Here is a 20,461-nt window from a genome sequence, read left to right as displayed (position 1 = left end):
ACGGACAGACGGACGGACGGACATGGCTCAATCAAATTTTTTTCGATACTGATGATTTTGATATATGGAAGTCTATATCTATCTCGATTCCTTTATACCTGTACAACCAACCGTTAGCCAATCAAAGTTAATATACGCTGTGAGCTCTGCTCAACTGAGTATAAAAACAATAAGGCCGCGGACGCTGATGGATAGCCTGCGGAGCTATTCAAATACGGCGGCGAGGAGTTCGTAAGGCGCATGCATCAGCTTCTATGCGAAATACGGTCGGACGAGTGCATGCCTTACAACAGGTTTGGTCCTGTCAACAAACGAAAATCATGCTATACAAGTTACTTTTGGTAATCGTCCTGGTATATGGTGCTGAAGCATGGAACATGACAACATCAGATGAAACGGCTTTGGCAGTGTTTCAAAAAAAAATCTTCGAAAGATTTATGGACCTCTACATGTTGGCGATCGCGAGTATGAAGAAGATTGAACGATTAGCTGTACAAGCTTTACGCGGCCATCAACATAGTGCAGCGAATTAAAAACGCAGCGGCTACGCTGTCTAGGCCATGTTATGCGAATGAAAGATGACGCTCCGGCCAAGAAGGTTTGTTTTATCGGAACCCGCTTATGGAAGCAGGAGCAGAGTGTGGCCTCCACTCCACTGGCAGGACCAGGAGGAAAACGATTTAGATACACTTGGTGTGACCAATCGACGACAGTTAGCCCAGCGAAGAAGTGACTGGCGCGCCTTTTTGGATAACCATAACCGTTTAAACGGTCTATTAAATAAGTTAGTACAATAACAGAAATTTCGCAAGCCCTTTTTGTGCAAACTCATACTCACACACATACTTTTTATCCTAATACATTTATTTATATTTTTACAAAATGTTTATTGAAATAAATTAGAAATTATCAGCTAAGACCACATGTGTAATTGAAATTTTATTTTCTTAAATCTTATATCATGCCTCTTATTAGCTAATTTAACTTATGCTTATGCTGAATTCTCTTTACCATTTTTATAAATACACCTTGCGCCCATTTGGTGTAATATAATGCGTTGTGGCACCTTGAGCATTTGTGACATAAATATTGTGATTATCTTCAGGCGGGCGTATTGTTGTCGTCTGATAACGATTGCCGTAACGATTATTACTCACATAATTCGTGCTAGGATAATTATAGCGATTATTAGAGGAAGAGGAAGAAGATGTATAATTAGGACGTCTATTATAATTAGAGGATGTGCTTCCAGAGGAATAACGGTTGACATTGTAATTAGCTGCATTGGAGGTTGGGAATAAGGATGAGCTTGCAGGTGTATAACGATTGCTGCTAACGCCAACCGTTTGCGTCTCAGCGCCACGATTATAATGCAATCTATTATCGTTATATACTTTTATGTTTGTAATCTGCGTATCGTGATGCTGGTTTGAGGAAGATTCACTGTAGTAAAACGGACCCAACTGTTTGTCAACAGCATCAATGTTATTATCTTCATTATTATCAATGTTATTATTCTCTGGCCTATGATCGTTTGATATTACAAAACTGCCCGAGTCTGCATTTTGCATATATTCATCATAATTGGAAGCATAAAGTATGGGCCTATTTAAAATTTTACCTTTGCGTATATGCTTTTCGTAGTGATCAGGAAAGACGACGCGTTCACCGGTTTGTGGCCCAGATCCTATATCATTCTCTTCACGCGCTAAGCCAGTAGGCACTGCTTGAAATTTCAAAGTTTTACCGCGACGCTGTTTCTTAACACTATCAATTTTGAACTTAGAAAAGCGGCTTGGTCTATCCTCATCCCGAAAGTTGATAGCTCCTTCTGCCTTGCCACTACCAAAACTGTCATTCTCTTCTCTAAAATGCACTAATTTGCCATTATTATGATTCAAGCTCACTTCTTTTTCAATATCTTTCACCGCTGGAAATTTTAGTTTTCTTTCCGACTTTGCCGCATTGAATTTTCTAATCACCTCCGTCAAATAGTAATCTTTCAAATTATCATCGATTTCCTTCCCATCATCACTGGGAAAAAAATGTAAATTGTGCTCGCCAGTTTTAAATACCACACGTCCTTGTGTCTCACCATAGTCTGCGCTTTTATGCAACTCACCTGAACGCTCATACTCGAAGTCCTCTTCACCCAGTGCAGTATCCTCTTCATCTTCTTCGTCGTGAAAGTCTATAGAATCTGTATCTTCTGCAAATTTTATGCGCGCTACATCTTTTGCTGGCGCTTTTTCGCTTTCATGCATTTCTTCCTTTTCCGTCGCGTTTTCTTCTTCGTGTAACTTTTCTTTTCCAGCGCCATCATCCTCGAATGTTACAGCGCGTTTTTCTCTTCCACTTCTTCGCTGATACTCAACACCACTTATATATTCCGAAAGTATATTCGTAAAGAAATTACCAATGACTTGCGTAATATCAAAGCTGGCAATGGTGGGTGGTGGCGTAGGGCGTGGTGTTGTGGTCGTCATTGGTGTATCGTCGGCATCTGTAAGAGCGGAAAATAGGCTAAATAGTGAGGTACCACCGGAACTGCTTGAGCTTTGTTGCGGTTGTGGTGCTGGGGTAGGTTTTTGCTCCTCCGACTCGCTGAAGAACTTGAAGAAACCGCCGCGGTGATTGTTCAAGTAATATAGTATTTCATACTGAGGAATATATAGTAAAAAAGATAAGTTGATTCGTCGGCTAAGATAACTTTATTTTTCTTAAATTGGACTATAATTGATATGTTTATCAAAAAAATTAACTCCAACAGCTGTCATGAAAAATCCCCATTCCTTGAAAGCAGGGTCTAAACAATGCATCTACTCCCGATTCATTTGCGGCCAAGGAATGTGACCCCCGCAGCACTCTTCAAAATCTTTGGGAGTGAAGTAAAACACTTCACTAAAGTTTTGTTTACTTGTGATTTTGAAGCGCCTTTTTCACACACGTAGTATGATACAATGAGTGAAGCTTCTGGACTCAAACAGCTATCCATAAAACATCCTTCAGCATTTTCGAAGCTCCAACAATTTTTTTCCGAAGTGTTAAAGGTTTGTCACCAGTGAGTTATCGGTTTAATATCGCGGGGATATGGTCGTATTATCCATTTCTTATCATTGAGTATGGATATGTTATTGACAAGATAACAGGATATACGAGTTACCGATGTATTTTCGAAGTATAGTAAACTATCTATCGATTTAGGCGTGTTATCGATAAGCTATCGAGAATTTTCGATACATATTATAAAAAATCAACGACGTGGTAGCTATCGACTTGTTATCGGTGTGTTACCAGTTTGTTTTTGGCGAGTTATAATAAATCATCGACGCGCGATAACCTCCGAAGAGATCTAAGGCCGAGCTTCTCCTCCAATTTGCGTCGTGCTCCTCTTGATTTTCCCTACAAATTGGCTGCACGTGACCTACATGTTTTATTCCGGCTCCGAACGGCATCTGCAAGGAAGACGAGTTTTCACTGAGACCTTTTCACGGCAGAAATACACTCGGAGCGCTTGCCAAACACTGCCGAGGGGCGACTTCGCTTGAAAAATTTTTTCTTCTAATTGAAAAACCTTATTTCTAAAATTTTGATGTTGCTCGACGCCTCGTTGCTTTACTATAAAACGGCTGGTCTGTAAAGACTTCACCTAAACCGAGTGAAATCATACCGTTAACAGAAGTTTGTTCAACGACCAAACTTAAAAACCCTGTCAAATAGCAAAATTACTCCGTCTTCTTGGCAAATTTAAGAAGCTTTCTGGACCCTTGCTTCTATCTGATATCTGTGTTACTCCTAATAGCTGGAGCGCAGGAAATGAGTACAGAACATGCTCGATCGTTTCCTCCTGCAACTTTCTACATGAGCTAATACGGAAGGGGCCCAAATTGAAAACAAGTAACAGCGACAGGCAGTTAACGGTGAGAAACCCCGCCATGGGCCTACAGTCCTCTCTTTAAGTTATAGGAAAACTTTGTCGGTCTCAGGTTTTAAGACCTGCACATCATCTTCGATGTTTTGCAGCCCCACAGTTGGTTCTGCGCCTATCTTGCTTCTTCGGTCGACGTCTATTTCATTTCCGTCTATTCCCATATGCCCAGGGCACAATATAGATGTACATTTTTCCGTATCCTTATTCTTTCTAGGTATTGCTTACACTCGAACACACATTTAGATGTTGTATTATGGGAGATTATTGCCTTGAAGCATTGAGTCTCGTTGAGGCTGTGAACGCTATGTTCTTCCCCGCCAAGTCTACAGGTGTGATGTGAAGAATCGCATACAGTGCAGCCGTCCGGGTTGTTTTCAGGGTTCACTCCCTTTTTTATACATCTACGACTTTCTTACGTGGCCCTATCTAAGGAATCGCAGTTGAAGAGACGGTGTTTGAATCGCAGAGTTCAACCTTCATTACTATTTTTGCATTCGTATTATTTATATTTTGTGAAATAAATGTTTGCTGCCCCTTCAACAAAATAATAAGAGAGTACACACTTCAGTGTTACTATCTGGAATGCAGATTAGAATGGCAACTTGAAAGCGATATCGTCTTGTAGCCTATTTGAGTCATGCACTTTTTCAAACGCATTCTTGTGTCCTATTACATATTTTAACGAATTTTGGGGAACTCCTGATAATTATACTCCTTCTGCTAACGTTCGAATCGCTGAACTGTCGAATAAATACCTCCAATATTCAGTATTGTGAAATGGTTTTTATTTAGACTACTTTGGGAGTAGTACTTCACAATTATACTTCGTGTTTAAATCAAAACTTATTAGTTATTCCTCAGCTTGCGCTGCTTTTATACTCTCTGTTGCCTCGTTCGCATATTTATCCTAAGGTCTAGACTTTTCACGAACATGGAACAGTTGTATCGCATACTTGGTTATTTAGCTATATGTGTGTGTATGTTTGAGTAATAACCCTGCGAAAAATTGTGCGATTAATCCTTAAAGAGACTGGTCCCCGATTGCTCTCTTTTGCCTACATCTGGTCTTAATTGGCCCAATTTAGTCCCTTTCGGGGACAGTTGGGATTAGTCAGTTTGATATCTATGAAGCCCATTTTAAATAATATAAAAAACTGCAACGAAATGATTAAAATAAAAAAGATTACAGGTGATTGAAACGAATTATTTAAGAAAAATGCGGAGCACTATACCGAACCAAAATTACTAGGAATTAACGACTTCGCCGGAGTTAGGGTTAAATTTTCGAATAATCTTTTTTATTCCATTTTGAAAAGTAGGCGGAACAACGTACATCAAGTAGATTTGATGAAAAATTCGACTGGACCCTATTTGAGTCCTTACTGAATCGAAAGGAGACTAGTCTTGTTATGTTTTCATATGTGATTGGTCTTATCGATGCCTTTTTGGTATAAATGGGTACAATTAGTCTCTTCATAGGACATGCTCAAACAAAAGGGGACAGTTCAACTCATACAAAGAGATCAAAACTGGCATTGGTCACATAATCTTTTGTGATTCATCCCGGATTCAGCCTAGACTAATCGAATTTTGTGCAGGGAATTTCTGCCCTTAGCTGATAACTACATGTGTGTGTTTGAGATATCTCTTCACTTCGAGCTGCTAGTCATGTGTGTGGAATATTCTTCGTTGCATTGTTCATAAGTGTGGCTGCTTGCTGTTGTTTTGATTATTTACTAACAGCATAGTGATGCTAATATTCGCCACAATATCTATACAGATATTACGATTATGAAGAATCCCCCGCTTTTCCCTAAACACTATTATGAGCTTCATAAAAGACAAGTACAGCCATTAATAAGCTTTCACTCCCACTTCATTGCAACATAATTTTACTGCTTTCAATATCAATTCAAGTCCAATATTAATTTCAAACTTAAATGCATACCTCATTCTTCGGACATTTTGCATACGTCTGCGTACAGCTTCGTTCGCCACCGCTAATACCCAGTAAAGCAGCACGTCCATAAATGAGCGCTGGAGACTGAGCTGGAAAGCCAGCTAGAAAGCTGTAAAATACAAAAACCGAAACGGTGTATTAAATACGCAAGTTTATGGCTCAATAGAATATCTGACACAGTAAGTATTTAATGCGATTTTTGAACGAATTGCAGTATTTCTTATGAGGTTGCAAAATTTATATTCGATTGTATGTGCGTATCTATGTGTGTACCTACTGCAGCATACAAAAGCAATCTCTGTTCGGCATTACTATTTAATACCCAACAACATTAAAATTGAATTACTCATACTCCACATATTTAGTATTTGAATATCTTACAAGTAAGTATTCCGTATTCGTAGGTATCATCTATTTCTTAGTATAAGTATGTGTCTACAAAAGTACAATACTGTGCAATAAAATAGTAGAGCTTAACACTGTCAATGAATTTTCATAGTTTTCTGGAAAGTGAAATGAAAAAGAGCATGAGACAGCTAAAAATGGCACATTCCTCCAAGCTTGTATTGTAGACATCCCAATCAAGTTGGGTGAGATTAAAGTTAGGTAAGAGTTTCATATGATCCACCAGGCAGAAAAAGCATCCGACTAAGCGCTGGACTGCAAAGAATCTCAAATGATGTGCAAATCTTACGACCTTGAGTATTCTGACTTGATACGACCTTCTGGCATCTCGTGAGTAAAAGCAGTTATAATAAGTGTGGATTGCAGAGGGATCAGGATTTGTTCGCGGGCATTGTGGGTGGTGAAATCTACTTTGCTTTTAAGGAGCCTATGAGCTAACTAACGCTGTAAGGAAACAAATATTTTGGAAGGGCTTAGTCGAACTCTATATGTGGTTCATAGGCTTGCATCTCCGTCGTTCCACTTCATAGGAGGGCAGCGAGATATTGGTGACCAAGAACTACCAACGCCCTTATCCAAGGTTTAAACCTCATTGCCTTTTTTAAGATTTGCAGCCAGAGCTTATATTCGGCTCTATTTCAACGAAGCCTTCCCGATACCGGAACACCTCGGGAAGTAACGTTGGTTTTAATGTAGTAACGGGCGCTGCTATGGTAGGCAGGTTGCGTGCGTACATTTAATATTAGAGTGCTGAGTCCGCTTTGTCAAGGAGAGGTCGTACGACCAAGATGAATAGCTCAAAATCGTATGTTGATAACGGGGAAGAGAGAGGGAGAAGCGTGTCGCAAGTGAAGGAAGACAAAAAGCGCTGCAAGCAATGCATCGCACTAGGAGAGCGAAAGCAGCAGAGAGTCAAAGAGATCCATGACGGAGCGACTGATGAATACGTAGGGAGCAAAGAGCGTACCGGAGCCCCCTCACAGTACCCCGCAGCACAAAGAATTTTCCAAAGCTTTGGAGCAGTGGTCGACCCAATTGGCCTGTGGAGTGGGTACTTTGAATGGGTTCGTGAGGCGATAAAATTATGTCGAAGGCAGTTTAAGAGGTTTGCTGCGAGAAACCATCGGTATTGCAACCAGTATGAGGAGGAAGAAGCTTCGGGCGTGAGTATAAAGAGGCAGTGTGCTGCTGAAAGCGACGAACCTACTTCCAAGAATCATAAATAATCCAGTACCAGAATGAGTACAGTCCCAGGGCTGTCTTGGCAAGACAAGTGTCAAGAAGTGGCTAAAGGAAATTTGAAGTGGCTAGAGACAGTTGCTCCTAACATGCAGATACTTAATATGTCCCGACCTACGGAGGAGAGTCAGCACTACATCTTCCAAACGAAAAAGCAGGCAGAGGGTATGTTGCACATTTAGCTCGGAAAATTGTCTGGGACAAGTTTAGAACTTATCTAAGAATTAGGAATATAAGCCAAAATGGTCACAATACTGCACAAGGGGCAGGATGAGGACGAGGACGAATACGTCACGATGATGGTGTTAGAAGCAGTAAAATCGTGCTAGTCTTCTAGATGAGCCTCCAACGCAAAATTTGTACCTCACGACCTTAAAAAAAAATATTAAAAATCTAAAAGCGACAGGCTAACGAATTAATGACCCAGATGTGAATCACGTTGATGTTGTGGGGAAAAATTTGTTAAAAAATATTTTATTCGAGCTAACTATTAATATAAACTTTTCAACGGAACGACTTTGGCTTCCACATAAGCGGTACCGGAATTGGAATGAATCAATGACTAAAGGCGCATTTACATTAATGCTTTGGCAGCTTCAAAGGGAAGCAACCTGAAGAGCGTTTCGTTGTTAACTTATGTCGTTGTGAAAGCTTCAAAGTAAAGCAACGCGACAAAAGGGTTTATGTTAATCCGATTTAAGTTAGGTTGTTTGCTCGTTCGTTTTCGCAGTAATTGAAGGAAAGTCTTAAGCTTGCTCATACTCATACGACACACCATCTTTTATTCTCTGGAAAACGAAAAGTATATCTATACTAAAGAGACAAGAGGTCGCTTTTGCAGTAAATGAGAACAACACAAAATTCTTGTTGTCATTCAAGAAAGAGTTGGCATACTCGTGCCTTGGCAGCTCCGTTACAGCTGACGGATACAAGTTCGAGGCTGTGAAGGACTACATCTATCTGGGAACCAATGGAGGATAACTCTTGCCAATAGGTGCTATTATAGACTGAGTAGGCCATTGAAAAGTAAAATCCTCTCTCGACCAACAAAATTCATGATCTAAAAGTCGCTCTTCATACTCGTACCAATCTTGATTTATAACTCAAAATCATGGACGGCATCGAAAGAAAATAATATGACTCTTGGAGTGCTCGATAAAAAGTTTTTCCGGAATATTATTTTTCCTGTCCTTAACGCCGATGGCGAGAAGCGAAGGAGGTATAGTGTTTAGCTTTATGAGCTTTACACAGATACGAAAATAGTGCTACGAATAAAAACTTTAAAGGCTTCTCTGGTTAAGTTTTGTTATGTGATTGGACGAAGATGCTCCGTGCAAGAAAGTTTCAATCGATACCAGCATTTAGATGCAGAGTTCAGAGACTCATGTGAAGAAACACTTGTCTTACCTTGGTGCTCCCAATTGGCGTCAGTTATCACAAAACAGAACTAGATGGCGTGAATTGATAATGATGATGTAAAATCAGGATGGAATAACTTAATTCTATTGTACATCACTGTACATTTAAATACTTACTTCGTTATCGCCGGTGATGTGATAAAGTTAGGCAATTGTCCACGTTGTGTTTGACTAGCAATCATATTGCATAGCACCTTCGGCACACATTCCAAATCATCATTACGTGCAATATTCTCTAAAGCTTTTATGAGTTGCATATTTGGGGGACGTCCACTGCTGCTGGCGGTAGAAGGACGTGTACCAGTTAATGCTTGTAATAGGCCACCACCACCACCTCCAACGCCATTGCCGCCCAAGAGAAGATTGGCGAATTGTGGTGCATATTGTTGTGTGCCGGTAAAAAGAGAAGCCAAGGTAGCTAAACCGCTCATGCCACCACCACCACTTGGACCTGTTGGTTGCTGTACTTGGTGTTGCGGATATGGTGGACGATAGTTAGGTGGTGGTGGTCTGTAATTTTGTGAAGATGGATAATATTGAGAAGATGGGTAATATTGGAAAGGAGGGTAACTTGATGAAGGTGCGTAACTCGCTGATGGTGGATAGCTGGGTGGCGGTGGGAAGTGCTGTGAAGATGTGTAGCTCGGTGGAGCTGCATAATTGTGTGAAGGTGAGTAAATTTCTGATTGTGGGTAACGCTGCGGTGTCGTGTAATATTCTTCAGGAGGCTGTCTTTGCGCTGCACCTTCAGCAAATCGAGATGGTTGTGCAGGAGGTGGTATTTCTCCAATTTGATATTGATAGTAATTATTGTTGTAAGTTGGTGGACGTCTTATCGCTTCATTGGCTTCCGTGTAGTAAAATGTAGATGGACGTGTAGGTGCCGTCAGCGGCGCTGGTGTTACATATAAAATGTAATTGCTGTAGTTGGGAGATGGACGTTTGTAATAGCCATCATGGCCCGACTTACCACCGTTACTACCACCGCCATCCTTCAAATAATTACCAAACTTGTTTATATAATTAGAAGACGTCAACTCTGGTCTACCAGAGTTAATAGCTGTCGCCGTTGCTATATTTGTTGATGTTGTTGCATATGCTGATTGCTGGTAATTTGGTGTGTTGTCTTGTAGTTGTGGTGATTGGAAATTCGATGTTTGCTGTTTGTAATACGTAGGCGGGGGGTAATCATGCGAATCGTAAGAAATCTTTGTTGTCGCCATGGTTGTTGTAGGTGTTACACCCAATTTACCTTGATAAGGACGTTCAGTTTGTGTGTCACCAGCACGTCGCTTATAGTCGACGTAGTTTGGTTTTGTGTTCGTGTGTGTAAGTGTCCGATTGTAAGAAGGCTTAAATTGCTCATCAAACACATACCCCGGCCGCTTGGTATGTCCTCCGACCCCACTAGCATATTGTGGCCTTTGTTGATTATATGTACTGGCCGGATGTGTGTGTGCACCCACAACCAACATAGATTGCACTGTATATTCCTGCGGTCCGCTTCCTTCAGCATATTGTGCTTGATAAATTGGTTCTGGTGCTGGTCCTGCTACTGGACGATAGTTTTGTTTGTGTTGACTTGTATTGATCTTATTAGTGTAAGTATCGCGATAAATATGTATTGGCGTTGTATGTAGCTGCGACGGTACAAATGTTTGCTGTGTGGAGGTTTGTTGTTGTTGCGCGCTGTTGAAGAGATACTTTTCTAGGTTAGTGTCCGTACTAACTAAAGCTGGCAGTATTGTTGCTTGTTGTTGTGTTTCGTGGGGGAAGACAAATTGTTTCTCATCCTTATTATAGGAAACTAAACCATACGGTCCAGCTTTACTGATATGCTGTGTATGACGGTATGACTCAAGATAACTAGGGGGATATTGTTTGAGTGCTGATTGTGCATCTGAGTTTGTGAAGGATACGATATGTGATGGTTGAAAATCTCTGCTACTATTGAAATTTTGTTGATGTTCATCAGTGCTGCTGTCAGTTGAAACTAATTCTATTGATTCGGAGAGTAGTTGGGAAGGACGAAAATTTGGTCCGTTATAAGGAGTTGAGTAGCTGAAAAATAAAAATATTCTAGTTAATAAAAACAATTTAAGGCGCGAGAAAGACATTGAATTGTCCTATATTTTTCGGAGCTAGAGCTAAAAAAAATTGATTGTATTCCCGATTATGGTACTCTTATCTATTTTGAACGGCCTCACGAGGCAGACTCTTCTGTTAAAAATAGCGACAAATCGAATGATTAAAATTTGAGAATATACACCTGGAAATCGTTGAACCTGTATGAGTAGTTGATCTCATCGTCATACAAGAAAGACGAACGCCTCGAATGAAAGTCTCTTCAGTGCTGTCTATCAACAAAAATAGAACTACTCGAAATGGGCTCAACATGCTGAAAAACTCACATTCCTTTTAACCATAAGTGCAGCAATTCTTCCTCAGGCATACGCAGCAGTGGATAATAAAGGTAGTAGCATATGCGGAATACGTTGTTAACGCAGTTTTAGGACCTTTTACCTCAATGTTAAACGAAATCCCACAAAGTGCACTTAGCTTGGCCACATCGAGTTGCCTTAATGTAAACTCAAATAACACAGAATTGATAGATATTCTACAGTAATTGAACACAATACCTAAATTTCAAATGCTTTCACTATGTGGCATAGAACTCTCGCTACCAAAGAGATTTTAACACCTCGGCGTCGAAATAGACAACAAGGTAGTCTCGAAAGCAATATTCTATGGGGAGTAGAGAAGGCATACATTTCAAACTACTCGCGAAAGAGAATACTGCGCAGAAACTGGGGCCTGAGACCAAATCTTGTGATGTAATTTTACACCGCCATTAATGAAAGCCGATCCTAGCGTACCGAGCTATAGCATGATGGCCAGTAGTTAATAAGAAATACAACATTAAAAAACTTAACTATATATAGCGGAGAGCCCATGAAGGTTTAATATTTAGGTCATGTCCAACGGACGCGTAAAGTTTTATCATTAACCAGTTGCCACTGGCACATTCATTCCACTCACGGGGATTAATTGAAATTGAAGGGGCTTTATGATGCAGTATTCTCCAACACAATTGCCGATCTCATCTACCCATGGCGAGAGTTGTTCGTTTATCAGGCGATGCTCTGGTAATCCCAAGTTCCTCACTAAAGGAGGGGGCTTGATGACCTTGAAGGTTGAACGTGGTCATATCAAATAGTTCCCGAGATGGTTGTGCTAGTACTTTAATATTGTTGTTTTCGGGAACGTATCGGATTACTATCAGGCAAAGAACCATGAAAACTAATGAAACTGGAAAAAAACTTCAAGGAGTCTACTTATCGCTATACGAAGAAAAAATCTGCTGGTACGAGAGTATGGGAACGGTTATCTTCTTAGAACATTGCCACGGTTGTGGATACAACAGCAGATTATCTTCCACCCACATTAAACATTGGCAAGAACTTTAAGATAACGCTACTACAGCCGATATGGATCTTGACCGGGGCATCAGCCAATTAAATCAATTAAAAGAGATAAATTAACCTATACGATATTTGAAATTGTTTTCTACGGACTTCTATGGGATTAAAAAACAATCCTGGCCTGATAGAAGAAAAAAATTATAGGAAAGAAATATTAAGGATCGCGGCCACCATAACAGGACACAAGGAAAATTTCCCCTATTTCCTCTGCGACGGTCCAGCCCTCACGACTAAAGGGCACCGAACGTTAGGCAGTTTTTACGTTTAGTGATGGAATGAAATAGTTTGTGTAAGAGCATGTGCAAGGGTAGTTAAATTAATTATACATAGCAGAAAAAAGTGCATCAAATAGTAACTAGAGCCCTATTTGGTCCTCTGAATGGGTAGCACAGCATCCAACCAACTAACCAAAGTGACGTTAACATCCCCATTGAGGTTAGAAATAGTACAGCTAGCTGCATTAGGTTAGGTTAGGTTTAAATGGCTGCCGTCCGCATCGGAGCGGCACACCTAGGCCTTTATTAGTCCATGGTGAAACCACACGGATTTGTTCCTGCTCTCCTAACCAAACCACTTCGTTGATTTTGTGAAGCTAACTAAGCATCGTGTATTGACCTCAGCTATATCAGTCAGATCTACGAGAAACATCTTGCCCATAAAACGTTGCCTTCTTCTACCGAGCGCTGGATATTCACAGAGCAGATGCCTGACAGTTTCAGTGTCTTCTTCTTCGTTGCTGCAGCTTCTACAATAATCATTAAATGGAGCGTCAATCCTTTCCGCATGCGGTCCAATACAAACGTGGCCAGTGAGAAGACCTACAACTTAGGAAATATCCCTCTTACGGAGGGTGAGAAGCTCTCGCGATCTCTTCTCATTCCATTCCGGCCATGTGAGTTTTGCCGTGTGGCATCTATCATAATGCTTCCACCTGGCTCCCACTTCCATCAGTCGAGGACCGGATTGTCCAATAAAGTTAAAATGATTACCAATTACAAGAAGCGGAATAAATCACCTACAAAATTAAGCTCTAGACTTAAACACCGGTAGTGCGAAAGGTGATATATGAAAGCTGAATTTTAGGAAGCCTCAAGCCTTTAAAAAAATATCTAGTAAAGAACTTAAATACTACATTTATCATTGTGGTCATCGGGTTGGCTTCTGATTTATACCGATAAAAATAATACCACTAAAATTTCTGCTGAGGGAGCCATCTTTGGGAAAAATCAAGGACTCTTTTGCTAATTAATAGAGTGATTGATGACAATAAGCAGAACAGTTGGGAAGAGCATTCAACGACCTACAAGTGCGCTGTCGGTATAGACAAGTTATAAACCATGAAGGCTGTCTAACGCGACACAATAAAACAAAAAATTATGAATAATTTTTCTTAAAAAGTTGGAGCCTGAACTGAAAGTAAACGCAAGCTCTTTTTGTCGACAGTTCTTATTGCTTCAGGCAGAACAATAAAAAGCTAATACCTTATATCTTATTTTTCTCGTCTGAGAAGTTAAGAATGTCATTCAAAACTTGTTTGTGTTGAAGTGATCTATTTAATGCAAGACCTCAACTACCCTATAATTCCCGAAATAAGCAAACCTGTAAAATAGCTATCCCACAAAAAACGGTTAGCCCGACCCATTAGCACCCGAACGAGGCTTCAGGTAAATTGGTTTCCAAGTGTGCGTCTTTTTTTTCTTAATGCTGGAGAAGTTTATTTTGGCTACCTATTTAAACCACGATGGTTCAACCTATTATATGAGCCCAAAATTTCTGGTGTATTCTGATGATATTGATATCGTTGGCGCTAGCAAGTTCAACGTAAGTTCATTCTTCTCTGGATTGGATAAAAACAAAAAACTTAGGACATGTGGTGAATGGGGACAAGGGGAGTAGTTGCTTGTTGAAAAGTTGTGTGAAAAGTTTCCCAACATAAAGCTTGTAGGTATCGTCCCACCATTTGGTGGAAAAATTTAAGAGCGGCACGACGCAAATTGGAAAAGAAGCTCCGCCTAAATCTGTGTCTTGTTATGTCCTGTCTCATACATAGCTCCAAATTATGGATGTTGTCAATACAAGCTGAGACTACTAGAGCATTTGGAATAAAGTTTCTGTGAAAGCCTAAGGTTATGGTTTTTGATAGGATAGGAAACCACCGGAAACACTGTGCACATTTTCAATCTATGTGCGGTCCCCTCACTGACCTGCCAGTTAAAGCAAAACTTTATGGACCCTTACGCTATGCCAACGGAAATATTCTGTGATCTACCTCATTTGAAATAGTGTTTTCAAGAGCACGTATACGTTCATTGATCCCACATGCTCTTGAACTTTAATCAGCATAAGTATCTGCAATAATTTCCTCAAACAAGTTTTCTCATTAGTCATTATGTACGTACACCATCAACCATACTCCTTAAGAAAAAAACTTACCTCTCATAATCAGCAATTGCACCAACGTTGCTGCCGCCACCATTGTTGCCCGCATTACGTATGCCCGACACGTATACGGCAAATGTTATAATTAGAGTTGCAATTTGTTGCATACATTTTGGCGGGATGAATAACATTTTTGAAAAAAACCTTGCTTATTTGCTTCAGAGGCGAGTAAAATTGCTAAGGCAAAAAATTATTGAAAAAAGAAAGAAAAAAGAAATATAGTATATTGAGAAAAAAATCGTTGCACAGCAAACATTCGGAGTCAAAGAGGAGTCAGAAAGGAGCCATAATTCTGATCGTTTATGAGTGCGGAATGAATGTACATATTTCCCTTCTTGCGATGGTTGACCGATATGAGCTTAATTTCATACATTATATGAGCCCAAATAAAAGTCCGATACGACTCATAATAGGCTCATAAATCGCTCATAATTTGTTTTTTATATGACTCTTTTTGGAGTCATTTATGTGCTTCATATAAAGGATTAGATTGGCTAGATCGTGACGGATTTTGGACACATGACATCAAAATGGGAAAGCATATCCTCAATATTTGTTGAAAACAAGAATTTCACAGGAAACCCATGTATGGCATACCGACGTCAGCTCTAATTTAAGACAGGTTAGACAGCCTAACCAGGGCATTCCATGGCGGCATTTTTGCTCGAAATACTTATATTAGCCTTTAACTAACGACGTGGTAGTAAATGTTACACTCTCTCTTTTCTTTCTCTCATAAACGCTCTCTTTTTCGCTAGCATAACTTTATATTCTCAGTACCCTCATATTTTATTACACTTTTATAGTCAGTGTTGTTTCGCTTGTGGTGAGGAAGAGTAACGCGTAGAAGTTATAGTGGCGGTGTAAAATTAACCACGCATCATCATTAGTGGAATCTTTTCATAGACAATTTTTTACTACCACGTCGGAGTTATCGTAAGTTATTCATAGAAACCAAATCACTACACGTCTGCGTTAGCGTTATTTTTGGTAAGAAAAAAACAGAAAATCAAAAAACAGCTCTTAGTATTTTGGTAATTTCTAGGTAAACTTTAATTAATAAGTTAAAAATGGCGAGTTCAAAAAATTTGAGCATACATGATGTTACTAGACTGTTAGAGGATGACGAGTTTTACGATGACGAAATTTATGATGATGCAAGCGACTTTGATGACGGCGCTGTTGATCAAAATTTTGTATCTGAGATATGCAGTGATGGTGACTCAGAAGTATCCGAAATGGATAATGAGGAAGAAATAGAGGAAGCCTCTTCAGAAGGAGAAGTGCAAAATGTTGATGGCATTGAACTGATTGAAGTTAAAGGAAGTAATAATAATTCTGAACGTGCTTACTATTACGAAAAAAATTGCTTTAGTTAGTCCGCCAAAGAACCACAATGATGTAATAGGACTCCTTTAGATAACATTGTAAGGTTTCCAAATTCAGTGGGTGGTACACGCTGTCTAGATGGACAAGAGAATATGATGTTTCAATACTGGTCGCAGTTTTTTTATGAAGATGTCGAAAATAGAATCATTGAAGGCACCAAAGAAAACTGGCATCAAAGTTTGAGTCTACAAATTCACTTGAAATGAAACCTTTGGATAAAATTGAATTCCGGGCATTTTTAGGCAGAGGTATTTTTAGGGTTATCATGTAACGTCTTCGATTTCTTCTGTGCTTACATTTTGACATTTCTTTTAATCAAAAAGAAATATTGCCAAACGATCCATTAGCAGCAATTTCAGAAGTCCTTAAAAAAATTACTGAGAATTGTTAAAAGAGTTATTGCATAGGCAGTCACTCCTGTATTGACGAAATGCTAGTACCATTCCGTGGCAGATGTAAGTTTAAGTTTATATGCCACAAAAGCCGGCAAAGTATGGAATAAAAATAACGGCTTTAACAGATGCACGTACACACTACCTTTTAAATGCCTATATTTATTTTGGAAAGAACTCAGATGGCTTAAACATTTCAAACTCCGAAAAAAGGCTTGCAGTTCCTACTCAATCGGTATTGAAATTATGCAGTGTTATAGAAGGGAGTAACAGGAACATTACTGCCGATAATTGGTTCTCATACATTCAATTATTACAAGTGCAAAAAGAATTTTTTTATTAAATTATATGTTTTGGTTTGTGAAAAAATGCCATTTAATTTTTCGTTAAGTTTTTATTTATTTTCCTTTGGACATGTTAAAAATAACTATATATTTTGCTTGTGTAGAAAAGGAGATTATAATGAACTACCAATTTTTCTAACATCACTAAAAAGTTATGCATTTTTCTTTCAAAATACTATAGCTCGAAGCAATTCATATAGGTTTTCTTCAATATGCAACCACTATAGTAACCGATAATTATTTTAAATAAATGAAGTGGTGTTAGGTTTACTACCACCACCTCCACGTATATGTTGACAAATTTCACCTCGTAAGTTAAAGGTTAGGAAAATGCCCATCATAAAGGAAATTATTGAATAGAAGCATCCATGCCAATTTAAAACGGGAGCAGCAAGACATATTATAAGAAATAATTTTATTCAAACTGAATATGAAAGAAAATTTTTCCAAAATAAAATATGAATATGTATTTGTTCCAAAGTTGCTTTGTTTGCTAAACACTCTTGGCATATAGCTCATAATTTTCACTATATTAGAGTCACAAAAGACTCTTAAATGATCATATTTCTTAGGCTCTTATTTTTCCGATATTTTGGACTCATATCGGATTCCTAAATTATGATCGCTCCGAGAATGCTTGAGGGGTGGACTCATGCAGCACTTGCAAACATTTGTATTTGAATTATTCCAGGCAATCAGATAGCAGCAACTCTTTGCCCTTTTCACCTCCTGCAACATTTAGAAAACATATACTCACATTTAGAAGCACGCGCCAAAGTAATTCGCACTTGTCATCCACCGACTTGCTTATGTTGCCAAACACTTTTATTTAGTTGAGTAGTTTAGTATATTTGTTGTTGTTGTGTACAATATGTTTGCAGCAAATGTCAACTTTGCCGACGTTAGCAATTCATAAACATAAGCCAACAGCAATTGCACTGAGACAAGCGGTGTCTTTAACTAATGTGCTTATAAGCTACCAACAAGCGGGCTGGTATTGCCGAAGTGTGGAGTGGAATAAATGAAAACTGTGTTGAATACAGGTTATGCGTCTGCGACGCGTTGTCACCCTTGTCACCTTGCTGCCGCTTTTTCTCTTTTATTTATATACGATTTTGCTTTTACATATCTTGAAATGCAGAAAAATTGCAATTTTTCTTGTTATCCTCGGCTGTTCCTTAGGGAATCGCAGCAGCAGCGCCGCCTTTGCGTTGGATTTAGTTTGCGCTACCATATACTGCCGTTTTCTCTGCCTCTTTATTTATATTCTGTCCTCCCTATCTCTACCTTTTTCCTATATCACCTTTAGCGCACTTTCTTGACAATTCTCACGTGCTCATCGGGGACAATAAATACTTCAGTCGATTCACCCACCGGCTTCGTCGTATTTGCTTGAAGTTTTATTTTTCTGCTTTCTCTGCTGCGTATTTGCGCTTTGGTTCTTTTATCCTCTTTTACCGCTACTACTTTAGCGCAAATTAAATTTTCCCTGATTATGCAACGTCACAACATTCCTTGACTGCTTTGGTGCGTCTTTAGTGGATTATGATGATTTTGTATTTGTATTTGTTTATGCTGGCGAAGACTTTGGTGTGATTTGCCTGCAAAGTTGGCAGCATAATAAATGGAAAAAGTCAGTTTAATAGTTAAGATGTTGAATAATGAAAATTGTGGAGCCTAAAGAAGTGTAAGCTGAGTGTTGAATGCGTCTAGTGGCATAGAAATTATTGCATGCAAATTATTCAAATTATGTTGATTGAGTTGCCTTATGAGTGCTGTGATGACTGATTGTACGTGAGGTATTTGAATGAAAATGGAGAAGTGTGAAAAAGTATTGCTAGGATATTTTTAATGTTAGCAACTAAATATTCAGAACAATTTTTTTTATACTTCGCTATGAGCGTTTGAAGCTGAAAATACTATCTACGTAGTAGCCATGGCGTATGAGTAATTAAAGTGATGCAATTTAGGGTATGTTAGCTAGTCATGATTCATGAGTACTGTTTTGGTATTGCTTGCAATTATCTCTTCACAAAGGCGGAACATTGCTAGGTTTCATTGAACTTGATGATCCAAAGAGTCTCCATTGTGTTACTAGGAGCTTTTTCAACGAACAAACCAATAACTTGGTCGAAAAAGCGTACCAAAAATTATATAGGACCCACTACCAAAAATTGGACCCACCACCAAAAATTATATAGAACACACTTGCTACTTCTATATCTGAAAATTGTATTACAAAATCTGACGAGCGCTATACAGGAACTTAAAATATGCTCAATCGATTTATCCTTCAGTCAGCATTTACCAAGTTTGCTGTCATTGACTACACCTTTATAAGAGTCTTACGTCTGTTGCAATTTACACCGACAGTCAAGCAGCAATCAAAGCTCTTCAAGGAAGTCAAACTTCGTCAAAGGTATCAACAGATTGCAGACAGTTGCTAAACAAACTATCCACAATGGTGATATGGGACCCAGTTCACAGTGGTCTTCCTGGTAACTGTCTTGCCGATGAACTAGCGAAAAAAACTACCGAACTGAAAGCGGTAAAACATAAATTAGAACCGAACTAGGTCACATAGCAATCGCAATCGTATCAACTTAGATCTTTTGATCTAGATATTAACGAGATACTGTCGAAGGAATGAGGGTATAGAAAGTGTTGAACATTTCCTCTACAAATTCGTGGTTTTAGCCAGGCCACGTTTTGAATGTCTGAACAAACACTTCATCAGCTGGTTAGCAGAGCCTGCTATGCTCGTATGACCAGGAACGCAATATAAATGTCAGTTTCTTCCTGTTCTAATACTTACACTTAAACAAATTGCTGTACTATGTACGACTATGGCTTTAACGGTCACTTGATTGTAGTGGCGGCACTTATCCTCCGTATGGCGATCAGGACATTTGCCGGCTATTTCCAGAGACACTTTGGCACAAAGAGTGCAATGGCATGCAACGGTATTTCTTGCTCAGACCACTGTTTGATATGAACCCACTTCCCATGTGATTAAGTAACATATTCTAAAACACCGCGATGAGATCTGACGTAACCAATTACGACCGCTTGATCGTCTGGTGTACTGAAAGTGAAGTTATCTCATCTGGTATATTTTAAGTCCACAGGAAGCTTGGAAGAGAGAAGTTAGGAAATCCAATTTGGCACTCCGTTTTGTGTCTTGGATCACAGCAATGCGCACATTGTGTCAAGTTATGAATACGATTAATCTGTGATCTCTACGTTGTAACAGTGATGATGCAGTATTTTAAATTAAGACGGGACGGTTAATTTCACTCTACGATTCACGATGCATGGCTCGTAAGTCGGTCCGTGTAAAGTAAGGGCTTGTCTGCGTCGGTCTACCGTATGCTGCAGCATAGTTGTCCATTGTATTCTGGTTTTGAGCAAGCATGAACTGATGATATAAGTTCAGCTTTGTATATCTCCTGGTGGTAGCCA

General features: G+C 39.3%; 1 protein-coding gene across 2 annotated transcripts in view; it reads right to left on the bottom strand.

Moving 5' to 3' along the window:
- Positions 1-863: 863 nt before the first annotated feature.
- Positions 864-20,461, bottom strand: part of LOC137252203 (uncharacterized) — a 33,491-nt gene continuing 13,893 nt past the window's right edge. Inside the window, exons 2-6 of one of the 2 annotated variants that reach the window (XM_067787595.1) lie at positions 17,757-18,600; positions 14,869-15,051; positions 9,071-11,014; positions 5,880-6,000; positions 864-2,660 (exon numbers count right to left, since the gene is read on the bottom strand). In XM_067787595.1, the coding sequence (XP_067643696.1) occupies positions 1,017-2,660; positions 5,880-6,000; positions 9,071-11,014; positions 14,869-15,005 (3,846 nt within the window). In that variant the 5' untranslated portion in view covers positions 15,006-15,051; positions 17,757-18,600 and the 3' untranslated portion in view covers positions 864-1,016. The remainder of the gene's footprint in view (positions 2,661-5,879; positions 6,001-9,070; positions 11,015-14,868; positions 15,052-17,756; positions 18,601-20,461) is intronic. The other variant, XM_067787596.1, reaches the window with a different exon arrangement.

The sequence above is a fragment of the Eurosta solidaginis genome, chromosome 5 (genome assembly GCF_040869045.1).
Source record: "Eurosta solidaginis isolate ZX-2024a chromosome 5, ASM4086904v1, whole genome shotgun sequence".
Classification (NCBI taxonomy): domain Eukaryota; kingdom Metazoa; phylum Arthropoda; class Insecta; order Diptera; family Tephritidae; genus Eurosta; species Eurosta solidaginis.
The sequence above is the reverse complement of the archived record's forward strand: the minus strand, read 5'-3'. Positions and strand labels throughout refer to the sequence as shown.